This window comes from Syngnathus scovelli, chromosome 16, assembly GCF_024217435.2.
Source record: "Syngnathus scovelli strain Florida chromosome 16, RoL_Ssco_1.2, whole genome shotgun sequence".
Lineage (NCBI taxonomy): Eukaryota > Metazoa > Chordata > Actinopteri > Syngnathiformes > Syngnathidae > Syngnathus > Syngnathus scovelli.
This window is the reverse complement of record NC_090862.1, coordinates 3,944,171-3,959,704: the sequence shown is the minus strand read 5'-3', so window position 1 is coordinate 3,959,704 and position 15,534 is coordinate 3,944,171. Positions and strand designations below refer to the sequence as shown.

General features: G+C 40.1%; 1 protein-coding gene across 2 annotated transcripts in view; it reads right to left on the bottom strand.

Moving 5' to 3' along the window:
- Nucleotides 1-2,235: 2,235 nt before the first annotated feature.
- The window catches only part of grin2aa (glutamate receptor, ionotropic, N-methyl D-aspartate 2A, a), a 67,606-nt gene continuing 54,307 nt past the window's right edge, over nucleotides 2,236-15,534 (bottom strand). The window contains exons 9-16 of one of the 2 annotated variants that reach the window (XR_011088323.1): nucleotides 15,271-15,396; nucleotides 14,815-15,044; nucleotides 13,273-13,433; nucleotides 10,239-10,328; nucleotides 9,262-9,359; nucleotides 7,778-8,016; nucleotides 5,123-7,242; nucleotides 2,236-3,149 (exon numbers count right to left, since the gene is read on the bottom strand). Coding sequence is in view for 1 of the 2 variants with exons in the window: in XM_049744853.2 (XP_049600810.1) it covers nucleotides 5,263-7,242; nucleotides 7,778-8,016; nucleotides 9,262-9,359; nucleotides 10,239-10,328; nucleotides 13,273-13,433; nucleotides 14,815-15,044; nucleotides 15,271-15,396 (2,924 nt within the window). In the remaining variant the exon portion in view is untranslated. Of the gene's footprint in view, nucleotides 7,243-7,777; nucleotides 8,017-9,261; nucleotides 9,360-10,238; nucleotides 10,329-13,272; nucleotides 13,434-14,814; nucleotides 15,045-15,270; nucleotides 15,397-15,534 lie in introns of both variants that reach the window. The other variant, XM_049744853.2, reaches the window with a different exon arrangement.

The following is a 15,534-nucleotide window of genomic DNA, read 5'->3' as shown; positions in this document are numbered from 1 at the left end:
ACCAAAAGACTAGACTTTTGTTTTTTCAAAACCAGCCCAATTTGAACAGATTTTTATCTGAGTTCCTCCTCTCTCTCTCTCTCTCTCGCTCCGAGTGAAAGTAGAGCAGGTAGCGTCGCTGCGGCATGTTGCTCAAGGACGTGTTAAGCAGGACACATGACTTCCAGGTGGTAGAAACAACATCCATGTCCCCAGGCAAGATTATGTCGCTATTTATGGTCTCACTTTCCAAAGCCCATTTTATAATATGTTATGTTCAGCAACTTTTCAAGACATCACTTTGTTAAACAAGCAGTTAGAATCCTGGTTATCGCCGATCCATTCCAGGATTTACGTAAGCAAATTATATAACCACAAAATCTTGAATTATGTATCTAATATCTCTGGATTGTTTGTGTGCCAAGTTGAATATGAGTGTCTCGACCTCGAAATAATTTTTTAAAAGGTCTTCAAATTATTTTCTAATGGATTTTTTTGAAAGGGCTACATTATCGGAATAAAATTGAATGAATTACGATAAAGAAACAAACAGGGTCTGTGAATGGGTCAGATGTTGGATGCTAAGAGGCTTAAATTCAATCTTGTGTGGCTTGAACATGCCCGAAGGTCACACACACACAGATCAATACAATCATCACATTTTTTTAAACTCTCTGCTCAGTGACAACTGTTATAATATGCACACACAAAAGACAAACAAGGCTTTCATGATACAACGATAATAAAAAAAAAGATGAGATAGAAAAGAAAAATCATTGTCGCATGAGCTGAAGTGTCTCAAGCTTGACCCTGTGGCAGAAATCCGCGCCACTTTTGAAAGGTCACAGCATCAGGTCACAAGAATGAGGCACAAAGTAGCAAATGTAATTTAAAATTTTCTATAAAATACAGTGATGTGAATCAAGTATCTATCTTTTTCTACTGTGATAAAGAAATAAATAAAAAAAAAAGATGCTGACATTTAAATTGGGGTAATGCGAGTAGAAATCACTGACGTTTTATTATTTTGACATTTCATGAGATGCGGTTGGACTCAGGGTTGAAGTGGAGGGAATCAATGATTGGAAAGTCAATACGGATTATTACAGTGCAATTGTGTTTGTTAAAGAGCAAAATCCTTCCTGAATGAGCAAGAGCAGATGGATTTAACGATTTTATGGAGCGGGAGATAAGCATCCAAGTCCCATGGAAAGGAAGGAACAAATGAGGCAGATGGTAAATGTAGCTTTAGCCCAAATGGCAACATGATGCTCAGTTAAACTGACACGCATAAAAAAATAACGCATACAATAAGGACCCACATGTGGAAGAAAAGGTTGGAACGAGGGCACGGTGGAATGTTCACAACTGTTGAGTGATTTTTTTTTTGCATTATATTTGGGTTCAGGTCACAAAAGGAACCATGACCTCAGCAGCCCTATTCCCGAGGCCACCTCTTCTAATTCCCACAAAGGTACGTTGAGGTGTTTCCAAGCCAGGAGCATCCCTCCAGCATGTCCTAGTTGTGCCTCAAGGTCTTCTCACACTTTTCCCTGGAGGCAAGGTAAGGTAAGACGATAAGAAGATGCTCAAGGCACAGAAGCCGGCGACGCTCAATGTGGAGGATCAGCAAGTCAACTCCAATCCCTCCCCGGATGACTGAACTCCTCACCTTATCTCCAAAGGGTGAGCCCAGAGGAAAAAAGCTCATTTCAGCCTCTGGGATCCACGATCTTGTCCTTTTTGGTTATTACCCAAAATTTGTCGGAGTGGAAACGTAAAGCAACCGGGAAATTGAAAGCTTTGCTTTCGGACTCGGCTCGACAATCCGGTAAAGCGACTGCATCTACATGTCAATCTTACAATCCGTCGGTCGAGAACTACGGAACGAAACCCAGGGATGCTTGGGATGTAGAATAAAAAAAATCTCGAAAAGCAATCCATTAAAGTAGGCGTCGATTAATTAGGAAATCGATTAGGTTTCGATTAATCGATTAATCTTCTCTGACACATTTTCTGAGCTTTTCTTGTTTCACACATTTCTCAAAAGCTTTTTGATGTATCCAATATTTGGATTATTTAAATTTGGCACATTTCAAACTATTTTGGAAGCGGTTGTATAGATTTGACTTTTTTTTTTTTAAATACAAACAGCAAAAATGGATGAAATGTGAATTATTATAGCAGTAAAAAAAAAACAGATAAAAATAAAAAGCCGGTTGGCACGTGTATTTAGAATTCTGACAGGACAGCGGATCTTGTGAATGGTGACGTTTTATTCTAGTCGCTCTACATAAAGAGAGAGATAGCAAGAGAGAGAGAGAGAGAGAGAAAGAGAGAGAGAGAGATGAAGAGAGACAGTGCACAGAAGAGCTCCTGTGAAATTCACACAAAAAATATTGTTTTTACTCTTTATCATTTATAATTCTCCATGATGATGTATTCCAGTATGAATTTACAAGTGATGTTTACAGGTGTCATTTTCTAAGTATATTCAAAATAGTTCCTTAAAAGTCTTTTTGAGTTTACCCAAATGAATAATTTTTAAAAAAAGCTTTTCTTACAGCAAACCATAAAGAAAGAGGTCTCATATCTTTGGAGGGTGAGCAGACTCAAAGGTCAAGGGTTGCTTTTTTTTTTTTTTTTTTCTTTTTGTCTTCTTCACAGTTGAAGTCCTGACTATACATGAAGGAGTGGGAAGAGAGAAGGAGAGCTGGTGATACATTTTCAATTCTCACCTGCCATGGAGGAAGAGCAAAGATGTCCCACCATGCCAAATTAAGCCCTGACCTCTGACCTGTAATCCCATTGGGCAAAACGGGGCCTGATAATGACCCCTCACGCCAACGAGTGAGTCGGAATACACCTCCTCCCCCAAAAGAGCAGCAGCGTCTTCATTAACATAGATAAGAACTCCCCCCCCTCAATCTCTCTCAAATATGTATATACGCACGCCTGGTTACAAAGCATTAGTGATCATAACAATCATGACAAAATGAAACAAAACAGAAAACATTATTACATCTGGGGTTGCATGCCATCACCTCATTATTTATCATTAAATGTAATTAAAATACATTTTTTTTGCCATTAAAAAGAGCAGGGTTGTCATCACGAGGGTGTGTTTGGGTGCCTTCCAACATAAAACGGCATCAGTTTACATGACAGTTCTGCAAAAGTAGAAAGAATGAAAAATATTGCCATGAGTCCATCATAAAATGCAAAAATGCAAGGGTTCATTTTATATATATATATATATATATATATATATATATATATATATATATATATATATATATATATATATATATATATATATACACACATATATGTATCATATATATTTTTATATATATATATATACACATATATGTATCATATATATTTATATATATCATTTTTTACATTTGAACATTGTTCACTCATCAGCTCATACAAGCAGCATGTGGAGATATATATGTTAATAATAAATATGCATATAAGAAAAAAAAAATCAGCAGTCATTGGGTTAATCTGAAGCAATAGAAGGTAGTATTACAAGAGTAAGAAAGGGTGATATGATGTGGTCATTGAGCTTCAACTGAATTCCAGTCAAATACCATCATAAAAAAAAAAAAAAAATCAACAACAACAAAAAATGCATTTTCATAAAAGGGTGGCTCATTTTTTGGACATTTAAGTCTTTCATTTTTTTATAGTGCACATTTTGGCCCCGAGGTGAAACAGCAAAGCCACGTCCTACTCCATGAACCCAATCCCGTTTTCCCTCCTCAACTGGAAGACCTTGACACGTCAGAAGGAGCCACTCCGAACATTTTTCGACAAAATAGCCACTTTGACGCTCCCTCAAAATGCTGATCATCATCATCCTGAGGTATATTTCATTTGATACAATTTATCTGTGTGAGGCCAATCAAGCAAATCAATGTCAGATGAAATTTTCATTTGTCTTTTCTCAACTGTACTTGTTGAAAAGTACCAAAAATGGCCAGTCAAGTGTACAATGGGTCAAAATGACACATGACTTGCACCATACCATCTTGCCTGGCTCACATCATCCATCCAACTTACGACAGGAAAAATAAAGACATAACCCTGCTTGACTGTTTATGAAAATCAATTGACCAGCTTCTACATTGTTGAGTGAAGGTAAAGAATTAAGGAAGGGGAGGGGGGGAGGGATCGAGTCACCTGTTTTTCAGAAAGAACTAGTACCCTGTAAGTCATCTGCAAGGAGGTCATAAAAACGTCTTCATCGAACAATTCCAATTGATTTAATTCTTTTTCCTTCTTTACCATTCTTTCTCTATTGCAGCAGTAGCAGAAGCCTCTAAACATGACACTGATTTACTAAGGTCAAAGGTTCGATTGTACAAACGTTCATCCACCACATGACGGGAAAGGGAGCCCCTTTGTCGTAGAAACAACAAAAATATATTTTGCAGAATGTGTGTTTTTCTCAACTACAATGGGGACAGGAAAAAAAAAAATCCCATGCAAAAAAAAATAAATAAAATCTACCGCTTTTCAGAAAGCTCTGCTTTTTAAAAACAATTGAAAACTAACTATTACTGTGCTAACAAACACTCAAAGCCTACAGATGGATTCCAGTGGCGGAATCTCTAAAACTATTTGAATAGAATAAAAAAAATATAGCACTTTGCTTCAGTCTTTCTGCTTGTCTACCATGTTGTCATTTTTTTTTTTAATCAGTCTGTAAACATTATTCATCGGTAGCACCTACACTACTCCCGCCACAGCCTCAGTTTCTCCTCTCATGTCCATTTGATCTCACCCACGTTGTGCTCTGCCAGGCATCACAATAGCCACATTTGTCAGTTTAATAAGCAGCAGACTGTTGGACTGGCTTATTGTGGCATCCTGCCCTCCTGAGATGGCCCTAATTCAGGTCGACAAATAAAGTCTCCCTGTAAAGAATCCCTACAACAGCAAGAATATGGATCGGGAGGATCTTCTGATGTTTCTCCATTCATACAATCACAACAAATCATTTCTGAAACCACCTAAAGTGATGGAGCCCGATTTTTTTTTCTTCTACCAGGTATGGCACGACACATTATGGCAAAGTACTCGCTTCGAAGTAGTGATCAGTACATGGTATAAAATAAAATAATGATATTACCTGCAAAGCTGTACATTTACACCCAAACGGGCGAAGGTTCGTTCGGAATAGAATGTCGAGAAAAGAAACGTGTGGCTATGACATCCCTCGGTGTTGAAGAAAATTATAATACAAATTCAGGGATGAGAACATATCTGTGACTAAACGTCTGACTCCAGACTGGGGATTTTTTTATACACTCGTCTATTGCTGAGCTGAGCTGAGTTAAGGACGCCGCGTGAGGCTGGGTACGCACAAGTCTTATTGGCAGCGTAAGGCATGACATGCTCCTTCTTATACATGTCGTTAGCTATCCGCCCATCCCGTGAGCAGTATGAGGTGGTGGATTTAACGGAAGAACGGAGATTGTTCGCGTCGTTGCATGTTTTGATGGGAGCTGCTCCGAGAATCGCTGCCGGCGAAGCCACGGCCAGCTGTTTGTAAATATCGGAAGAGCTACGCCCGTGGATCAGTCTGCTGCTGGTGTCGTCCCTCAGCGAGTGGCTGAGGAAAGGGTTTTCCGAGCCATGGGCCGGGTACAGGGACTTGCTCCTTTTGCTCTCCTCCAGATTGTGATTAAACATCATGGATTGGGATCCGCTGCCAAACAGTCTGCCGGAGTAGGGACGCATGCTGAAGAGGTTGGCGTAATGCGAATCAGCCGTAGAGTCCAGGAAGCGATCTTTCTCCTTGAGGCTGACGCTGCGCGCTGGTCGGCCCTGATCTGAATCCTTGGGCTTTTCTAGCAATATGTTGTCAAAGGAGTGCTGACGATTAAGCCTCAAGCGGTTTCTCTTCTGGACATGAGGTCCGTCCGTTTGCGGCCAATACAGACCGAACATTTCATCGGGTTGCTGCTGCTGCTGTTGCTGCTGCTGCGGTTGTTGGTGGTGCATGGTGGGGCTAACCAAGGTATCTGCAAGAAGCTGGTCCTCACTAATGTCGTACAGATTGGCTGTGTGGAGACATGCTTCGCATCGATTATACGGGGAACGGGTAGAAGAAGCCGTGGCGGATCCCGTAGGGGTGAACGTCCCTCCTGGAGGGTAGCCGGCAGTCGTAACCTTTGACAAACAGGAACGGCAGTGTGTCTGTTTGTAGCGATCGATTGATTCGTGCGGGGAAAGGTTTTTCTCTTTCATGTTGTAGTGTTTGCCGTACGTCGGGTCGGGCAGAAGATCGGAATCCGGGTGGTGCAGCGGGGAGGAGTTCAGATGGATGATGGGTTGATCGCATTTTCGATAATTATCACTGTGGTCAGAGTATATTTCAGGGTATTCCAATTCATCGGCGGCGAGACCACGACTCTCCCGGTAGTGGACGGGGTCCGAGTGCAAGCTCATTTCTCGGTCGGAGTCAATCGTGTAGATTTTCTCTCCGGCTCCTCTGACAAGTTGGTTGGTTCCACCGCTGACCTGTTTTGTTTTTAGGTAAGAGAGTTCCACCTCACTACAGTCTCTTGGGTATTTGGAAGTCACGGGTCTTTTTTTTAAATTGTCCTTGGGTTTCAGGTGCTTGTTGTTTTCTGGGTCCTTGTAGGAAGCTGCTCTGCTGGAGCAGTCAGAGATGTCAGAGTGGGCCGCTTCCTCGGGGAGGTAGCGTTGAGTCTTCATTGACATTCGAGGGTCCGGCATTAGCATGTCGGGCATGGGGGAAGTTCCCGGCGGCACCGAGCGAAGCGTGTCCACCGATTTCTTCCACAGGGTTCGAGGAGGTTTGGCGTTTGTCTGGACCGTGTCAGCGTTAACCGCTACCTCCACCGAATTGGGATTGGCATCATTCAAAGTGAGAGGATGCTGGCCTCCTTGGAAGATGTAGTTGTTCAGGTGGTCTTTGTGGCGGGTAGCAAGATACGACTGCAAGTCCCCCGTGTCCCCGTACATCACGTCTTTGGGAGCATAGCTTCGGTTGTCAGCGTAGATGAAGTTGCCCTTCTCTGCCATCATGTCCATGATCATCGGGCCCGCCGAGTGCATGAACTCACGTTTGGGTGAGTTCATGTGAGAGCCGGCCAGGTTTGACATGTTGGTCATGTGCTTGGCTGATTTAATCAGCTTAAGCATCTTGTCTTGCGGGCTAAAGTCCAGATCGGTTTTTTTCTTCATGTCGATGTGAACTCCGTGGATGCAACTCCAGATACCCTGCATGGTGGCAACAGATTGATGAATATGTGGCACGGATATTGTTCGAACGATGAGTCATAAAAAACACAATAACAGAAGACACCGAGGTGAAGATATCAAACGATAACATGAAATGAAAAAAAGCATGAATTGAACATAAAAAAAAATGAGGAGAGATGAGAAGAAACATTATTATTTGCTGTGTACAGTTCATTCAGTTGGCAGTGACTCAGCAAGTCACTTTGTATTGAACCAGTACTGACTTTTACACAAAGAACATTCATCTTTCTCCACAGATTTATTTTTCCTGCTTTTGGAGGAAAATCAATCTTAAATACTGGAAGAAAAAAAAAATCTTTCATTGGGGTTATAGCTTAAATATTAATCGAGTCTCCGGCCCACCGGGGCATGAAAACATTCCCTCAATGTTTATTTCCTCGCAACTATGTATACAAAACGATTTAATGCATCAGAACCTTGGCAAGCAAGATGTTTTGTATTGAAAGCTGAGTAACACGAGTGATTGAGGGTGAGAACCTCAGAATTTTCTTACCCGACTAATGCTGAAGAGAAGACCTGGTGTGCCAGTGCAGACCCCAGTGAAGCAGTATCTGAGCCTCCAATAGAAGAGATGCTCAGAGACAAAGGTGATGAGGGACAGCCCCATGGCAGTGGCGAGCATGTAGAAGACCCCCGCCATGTTGTCCACATCTAGCTGGCTTGACATCACCTCATTTTTCTCGTTGTGGCAAATGCCCGTTAACCACTGAGCCTCCAATTCTTCCATTTCACCTGAGAAGCAAAGCAAAAAAAAATATATATATTGATTTTTGAAATGCTTTGGATGCGAGGTGCTCAGGGGTCCTTGATGGTCTTTCATGAAGTTCTCAGCAAACACTTAAGTTGAAACGTCCAACAAAAGAAGAAATCTGACAAAATCAAAGATTAATAGTGTTCGACAATTTTCAATGGTTGCTCTCCATTATTTTGTTTCCGACTTTATATTTCTCATGCTTGTTTCACAAAGACCTTAATTCTCTCTCTGGAGTGCGGCGATAATTAAATAAATTCAAGCTGTAAAAAATGAAAGCTGCAACATGGTGCTCAGCGGTAGACCACTTAAATGTTTGATAAAGTTTTTAGGCCTAGAAAAAAAAAGAACAAACTCAAGATATCATTTAATCAAAGAAAGTGCTTTCATGCTCACATTATGATAAAAGGTTTAGGGCATTCACTTATTGCTTGCCTTGGAGCCTTTTTTTTTTTTTTTTGCAGAGGAGCCGGGGAAGCTGCTCAGAATTTATCGCCATTTAGTTCTTCACTCTGTAGCGTGTGATGAATTGTTGACCGTCTTAAGAGTCAAGTTAAACATAAGGACATAAGGTAGACGATGCAACCATTGTTTGCATCATAATTTCGATTATCATCCCAAGATTGGTGACATTAACCTTTACCGTTCCATATTTAATTACCATACTTTAATTGTCTGATTTGTATGGGAGCATATATATATATATATATATATATATATATATATATATATATATATATATATATATATATATATATATATATATATTTATTTATTTATTTATTGTATAAAATAAAAAAATATATAAATAAATATAAAAATATATATATATATATATATATATATAATATATATATCCATAATATATATATATCTATTTATCATAAATACCGCGACCCCCGTGGGGACTAAGCGGTGCAGAAAATGGATGGATGGATGGACATATTTTATAATAAAATGAGATTCAGCCAAATTACACAACACAGACTTAATACTGCAGGGAGAGCAATACTGTATTGGAAACATTTCACACTCTTAAAAGCAGCCTTTTGTGTCCAGAATAACATCAAACGACTATTTATACTTCACCGCGTCGCCTTTGTGTTGTCAGCAGACAAGGCTTTAAATGTGTGTGTCAAGGAATTACATTGCTGGCAAGAAACAGGCGCAAGAATCCCCCAAGCGTTGGATTGCGTGTGAAAATGGGGCTAGGGAATTTTTCTCACCATCTCCAATAATGGCCAGAATTGCCAGATCCACCTGACGTTTCCAGTAAGAACCTTTTTGGAGAGCGATGCCATATCCAGTGGTAGCAAAGATGTACCTGAATGCAGCAAGGTCCAAACGAACGCACACAAACACAAACACCATTTTTTTAATAGTCATGTTGAACTTAACCAGATGCTTTCAATCAATACAAGTGAATTGTGATGACATCAACATGCACGGGAAATCAAATTACATACTGTACTGTTTTGCTCCAGGGCTCCCCCTACAGTTGTACAAATCAACAACAGTAAATGTACATTTGTTATAAGAGGTGTCAGGACTACTCTACCATGGCAGCAATCTTTTTTTTTTTTTTTTTACAAGCTTCTAGAATGATCTTATTTACTCCATATAGCTGCTTTAGGGTGAACATCCAACATGGTGTTTACTTCCTGTCAGGGTTCGGGATAATTGTAGTTTATCAAAGCGTTAAATCCCTCCGTGTCAGATACGTTGACAATGAAGCGGCTGCTCAGCTAACTTGCAATTCGTCTGACACCAGTGGTGCTGTGTCATTGCATTGAAAAAGAAGTAGGCAGGTCACATAATTCCTCTGCGGACGACCCAAAGGGAGGAAGGAAGGAAAAAAAAAAAAAAAAAAAAAAAAAAAAAAACAGCTCCGAGGCTGTAGAATTCGCATCCTGGTACATGTCAGTGAAATTTGAAAGCTCTCTTCATCTCCATTATTTTACTACACATTAAATACAGATGTTAATTTTTGTTTTGCCTCATAAACAAGAGATTATATCTTTATTAAGATGATTTAAAAAAACTGTTGGGATGCATAAAAGCCCAACCTCAAGCAAGAACGTAATATCGAATGAGGAAAAATATAAAATTATCCTAGCATGTAATTACATTGAGAAACAAATCGAGTTTTACTGTCAATAAAGTCGGGCTCGGTGAAACAAAACATAAATAAAGTTTCAGTTACCCGCTGCCAATGGTCACCAGCTTACATCCCTCATCTCTGCCAGCCATGTAGTTCAACACTGCGGCATCATAGATGAAGGCATCCAGTTTACTGCAAGGAAGGAGCATCAGACAAAAGGGAGGGCATAAAGACAACATGTGAAGGAGTCAAATTGTTTTTTTAGAGCGAGAGAGAGACCCTCCAGAATGTTCTGTTGGTGTACGGATCAATTCACTTCTCTGGTAATAGGGCCTTGGAGGCAACAAACTTTCGGCAAACATTCACACATCTTTTTCTCTCTTTGCCTTTGACCTCTCGCTCACACATAAATACACACACACATCCTCAGCTTTGACATTTCCAGTGTAACTCATAGCACGGCGTGCACACAGACCTGCTAATAGTGTGGCGACCGGCTGGCATTTACGGATTGTCAGATCAGCCCTTTAACAAAAGCTCACAGGCATATAGTTAAGCTTTGTAATTAGCTTAAGCCACCGGTGGCTCCAGCCACATGAAGATTGTGAGTCTACAGTCTAGGATGAGAAAATAAATGCGAGATTGTGTTTGACTATAAAAAAAAAATCTTAAAAAAAGGAAGAATACTGTTTTGTTTATACAAGTGATTTTTTTGTGGGTTTCATAATAATAACAATAATAATAATAATAATTCTTATTATTAAACCCACAAGAAAATAATAATAATTATTATATATTAAATAATTATATTTATAAATATAATAATTATTATTATTCATGCTAACAGAGCCTTTCAGAACCCCCTAAGGACAGCATATAGACTACTGAATTAGAAATAATATTCAAAAAATACATCTAAAAATTACAGGTAAAGTGGAGTTTCATTATAGCAGTGGACCTGGATGACAGAGGAGAAAGTTGATGAGGCCGAGGACAGAGCCTTGGGGAGCACTCGATGTGCGGAAGTGTGAAGCGGGCTGTAAATAATTGGAGTTGTAGGAAATGAGTACATTCAGGCATGCAACATTAATGGAATAAATTTGGGCAATTGGGAACAGAATGACATAAAAATGCTTGTTAGTTCAGCTTTAGGATGAATGAATATGAAGATCCTGTGTTGATCCACAGCCATGGAACATTCTTCTACGGTGTAGCTGATTTAACCACATCAGTTCAGGATTACTGTAAAAAGAGAAGCTCTGTAAACATATTTGGCCACAGGGCCATGGAGGATGAACCTTCTTCACACTGTAATTGCGTGGAACTGTGCTCCATTGTTTCAGGTCAGGAGCTGAGAGGAAAAAAAAAAAAAAAAAAAGACCATCCAGGCTGCTATTATGATATCCAGGTTGGGTTAGCAAAATAAGTGAAGACACGTATAATAATATATCAAGGTATTCCCCCCGAAAAAATCCAAAATATTAAGCGACTTATATTTCAAAGTATACGATCAGATGATTTGAAACTCCCCCTGCGTGTAGTTTTACTTCCGACGGCTGTAGCAGATTGCGCGTGTAAAGCCTGTCAGCATTATGTGTGATCAGCGCTAATCCAGCCATCGAGCCTCAAACAGCTGAATGCTGCAGCATTGCTCATCTGCTAATGCCGCCAAATACTAGAATTATCAATGAGGGAATTAGTGCAGACCCGCCAGTTCGTTCTTTGAGTGCAGATGCACACTAACATCTACATGTTTGCTTTGTTAAGGCTTTTTTTGCTTGGAGATCTGTAAATGTATATTTGCGAGAGGGTACTGAGAGGTCAGATTTTATTATTACCGTATTTTCCGGACAATAAGGCGCACCTAAAAACCTAAACGTTTCTCAAAAGCCGACAGTGTGCCTTATATATGGACCAAATTCCAAAATTTTAACTGTCCCGAAGCATTGTGTCATGAAATCAATCATAAGTGGCCCGCTGAAGACTATGAATCATGAATCAAAAAGACTATGGATCATTATTTTGTGATTATAAAGTAATTTGTTGCATCTGAAGTTGAAATAAAAAAGATAAAATGATTTGATTTGGATTAAAAATCTGACATGATGCATTAATGGTGCACTTTATAGTCCAAGGCGCCTTATATAAGGCCAAATCTTTAAAATGGGCCATTTATTGAAGGTGCGCCTTATAGTCCGGTGCGCCTTATAGTCCGGAAAATACAGTAGTAGTTTGCTATTGTTCACAATTTGGCTACACTTGGTGAAAACACCCCCAGGAAAACACACACAAAAAAAAATTGATGTTGCCATGAACGGCTGTCAGGCCCTACCGGGAAAAAAATCTTGCTCAAGGACTCTTGGACATGATCACCAGGCGTGAGGATTGAACACACCACCAATTTTTTTTCCAGCCTTGACTTCAAGCACCCCACTTTCTTCCTCTTCCCATGAAAAGATAGGATGAGTTCCCACCTGTATTTTTCCTCTTCTCCCCTCACCATCTTTCCCTCTAATCATCTAGCTATTCAAGCACTCCACTCTTCCAATATGTCCTTGATTCGCTATGTTATAACCCTTAACCCCCCCCCCCCTCCTCATTTCTCTCCCTCCCACCCTTAACACACTCTCACACACACCAACTGCAGCCAGTCTCATTTTAGAGAGCAGGCACTAAAAATAGATCCTGCTGTTCCCAGTGAGGAGCCTCATTCATCCCCAGTCTCACAGGAGCTGTCACATACGTAAGAGCAAGCACACTGGTAGACATGCAATTACACACACACACACACACACACACACACACACACACACACACACACACACACACACACACACACACACACACACACACACACACACACACACACACACACACACACACACACACACACACACACACACTTTGTATGTGAGAAACCTGTGCATTCACATTCGAGCCTGTTCTTCTTGATCATTTGGGTTTTATAAATATAGAAATAAAAAAAAAAAATACATTTTTCTGAAAAAAAAAAAAAGAGAATGACCGAGCCTTTTTGTGTGCGTTCATTAATTTGCTGGTAGTAATGAGAAGCTGAACAAAACATGCGAGAATCACCTTGCAGTCACACAAACACACACACACAGTGTCTCCATACCCAGATTTTAAGCTGACAAGAGCATCCTGAACTCCTGTTTGGTGATACTTGACCATGTACTGGTGCATGGAAGGGTAGTTCTTCCTGATGTTCCTCTCCGTAGATCCGTTTGGAACCGTTCCAAAGCGGAATGGCGGCGAGTAAGCATACGGGTTCTGAAACTGTAAATATAATGAGAAAAAAAAGCCAAAAGAAGAAATTGGTTCATGTTTCAGGCGAGCCGCCTCATATTTGAACCTTTTTATTCCATGACTAATTTGGCCCTGGTAATTAAGAAAGTGAGACATGAGCACTTTGCTTTTGTAATGAATACAGCTTCTCGACTTTGCGCTCATTTTACACAACATTTCTTTCATGGATTTTTTCATTTGGCCTCGCTCTACTTTCTTCCTTTAGCTTATTATGCAAGTTTTGCTGTTACGCAAGCAAATGACTCCCCACATGATTGTTAAATCTGTCTGTGTCTTTGTTTATGTTGAGACTTTCTGTTATCTCCTGTGCTAATTTCAAACATTTAATGTCTGCAACATGGTGCAATTAACACATTCCAATACCAGGGATGTTTTTATGTAAAAATAATTTCAGATTTCTGTTGTAATTAATAATGGTAGTCCACAAAGACACAAAAACGCAATTCTATATGTAGTCTGGAAAAAATAAATAAAAATTCATCACTAGACTTGTGTGTTTATATTTTGCACAATATTTGGCTATGCAAAAGGATCTTAAAAAAAAAAAAGGATTTATGTAAAATTAATTTTAATTTTAGATTTCTGTTGTGACTAATGTTAGTTGAAATGCCCACAAAGACACTAAAACGCAACTTTTATGTAGTCTGGAAAAGAAAAAAAAATATTCATGACTAGATTTGTTTTTGCGCAAAATTTGGCTGTGCAAACGGAGCTTAAAAAAAAAAAAAGGACACTCTCAGAGACATGAATCCATTCAGGTGTAACCTTTGTAAGTCTTAAAAAAACGTATGAGGCTTCTTTTCTGGTGAGTAGATTTGTGACCTTTCATCCCCCAGTGGTTAACACTAAAAGCCTTTTTTATTTTTTTTTGGAGTGTGTGGTGGGGGGTCACTGACCAGGAGCTTAGAAGTCGTTTTTTTTTTAAGTCAAACACAGTTTGTTGTCCAGTCCTGCTGTGCAAATGTCCCTTAAATCGCCTTTTAGTCTTTATTTTGTCTAACCCTCCCGTTGCGTCTCCATTTTTTTTTTTACACTTGTCTCCCATATGTCTTTCCTTTCTCCTTACCTCAGCCATCAAAACATGGCCCATATCTGTCCGCCTGTTGTCTTGCATCCTCTCGCGTGTCCTGGCCTTTGACAACTCCTCACTCGCCCCCCCCCCCCCCTCCCTGCCAGTTGCCACTTCCATCCCTGCACCTCCTTGAACGTTGTCAGAAGCTTCTACGTCAATCTCCTGCACCTTAAATCTATTTTACCCTTTTTTTTGCTTGCTCCTCATTTATTTGCTTGAAAATATTTTAACGGATCAATGGACGGATGTCTATTTTCACACAGTATATCTGTCTTTTACCTTATTATCAGAAAGCCCAGTGACTTGGTCGACAAACTCTTCCTGAATCATGAAAGCGGCCAAGTTGGCAGTGTAGGAAGCCAAGAAGATGACAGCAAAGAAGGCCCACACGGACACGATGAACTTGCTGGTGGTTCCCTTTGGATTTTGCACCGGGACGGAGTTGTTGAAGACCAGACCCCAGAGAAGCCACACAGCTTTGCCCATGGTGAAGGAAGGCCCGTGGGGGTCTGGATGACGATGTCAAATTATTAATCTACCGCTCATATCAAGGTTTGTAATGTGCCTGGTCTTAAAAGCATCGGAGGTATAATTCAGGCGAAATGATTTTACGACTTGGCATCGTCCAGCGGCAGGCATTAATTTAGACTTAAGTACTTTGAAGTTAACATGGTTGTTGTAAAATAACATCAAATAAAATGAAGCAGATCAAAATTCACCATTTCGCACGCTTACCTTTCCCCTGCGCCAGGTTTCTGTTGAAGCCGAGAGGACTGATGTATTCAAACATAAAAACAGCCATTGCAGTCACCAGTAGGAGCATCACAAACATCATCACCCACACTGATGCACTGAACGGCTCTACGAGAGAGTGACATAAGATGACAGGGATTTGGTATTAATAAGACACGCTGAGTCACAATTTCAAAAAATATTACACATCACTCCTCGGGATTCACGCTTCGTCTCATTCTTCCTTTCCATGATCGGAATGCGGAA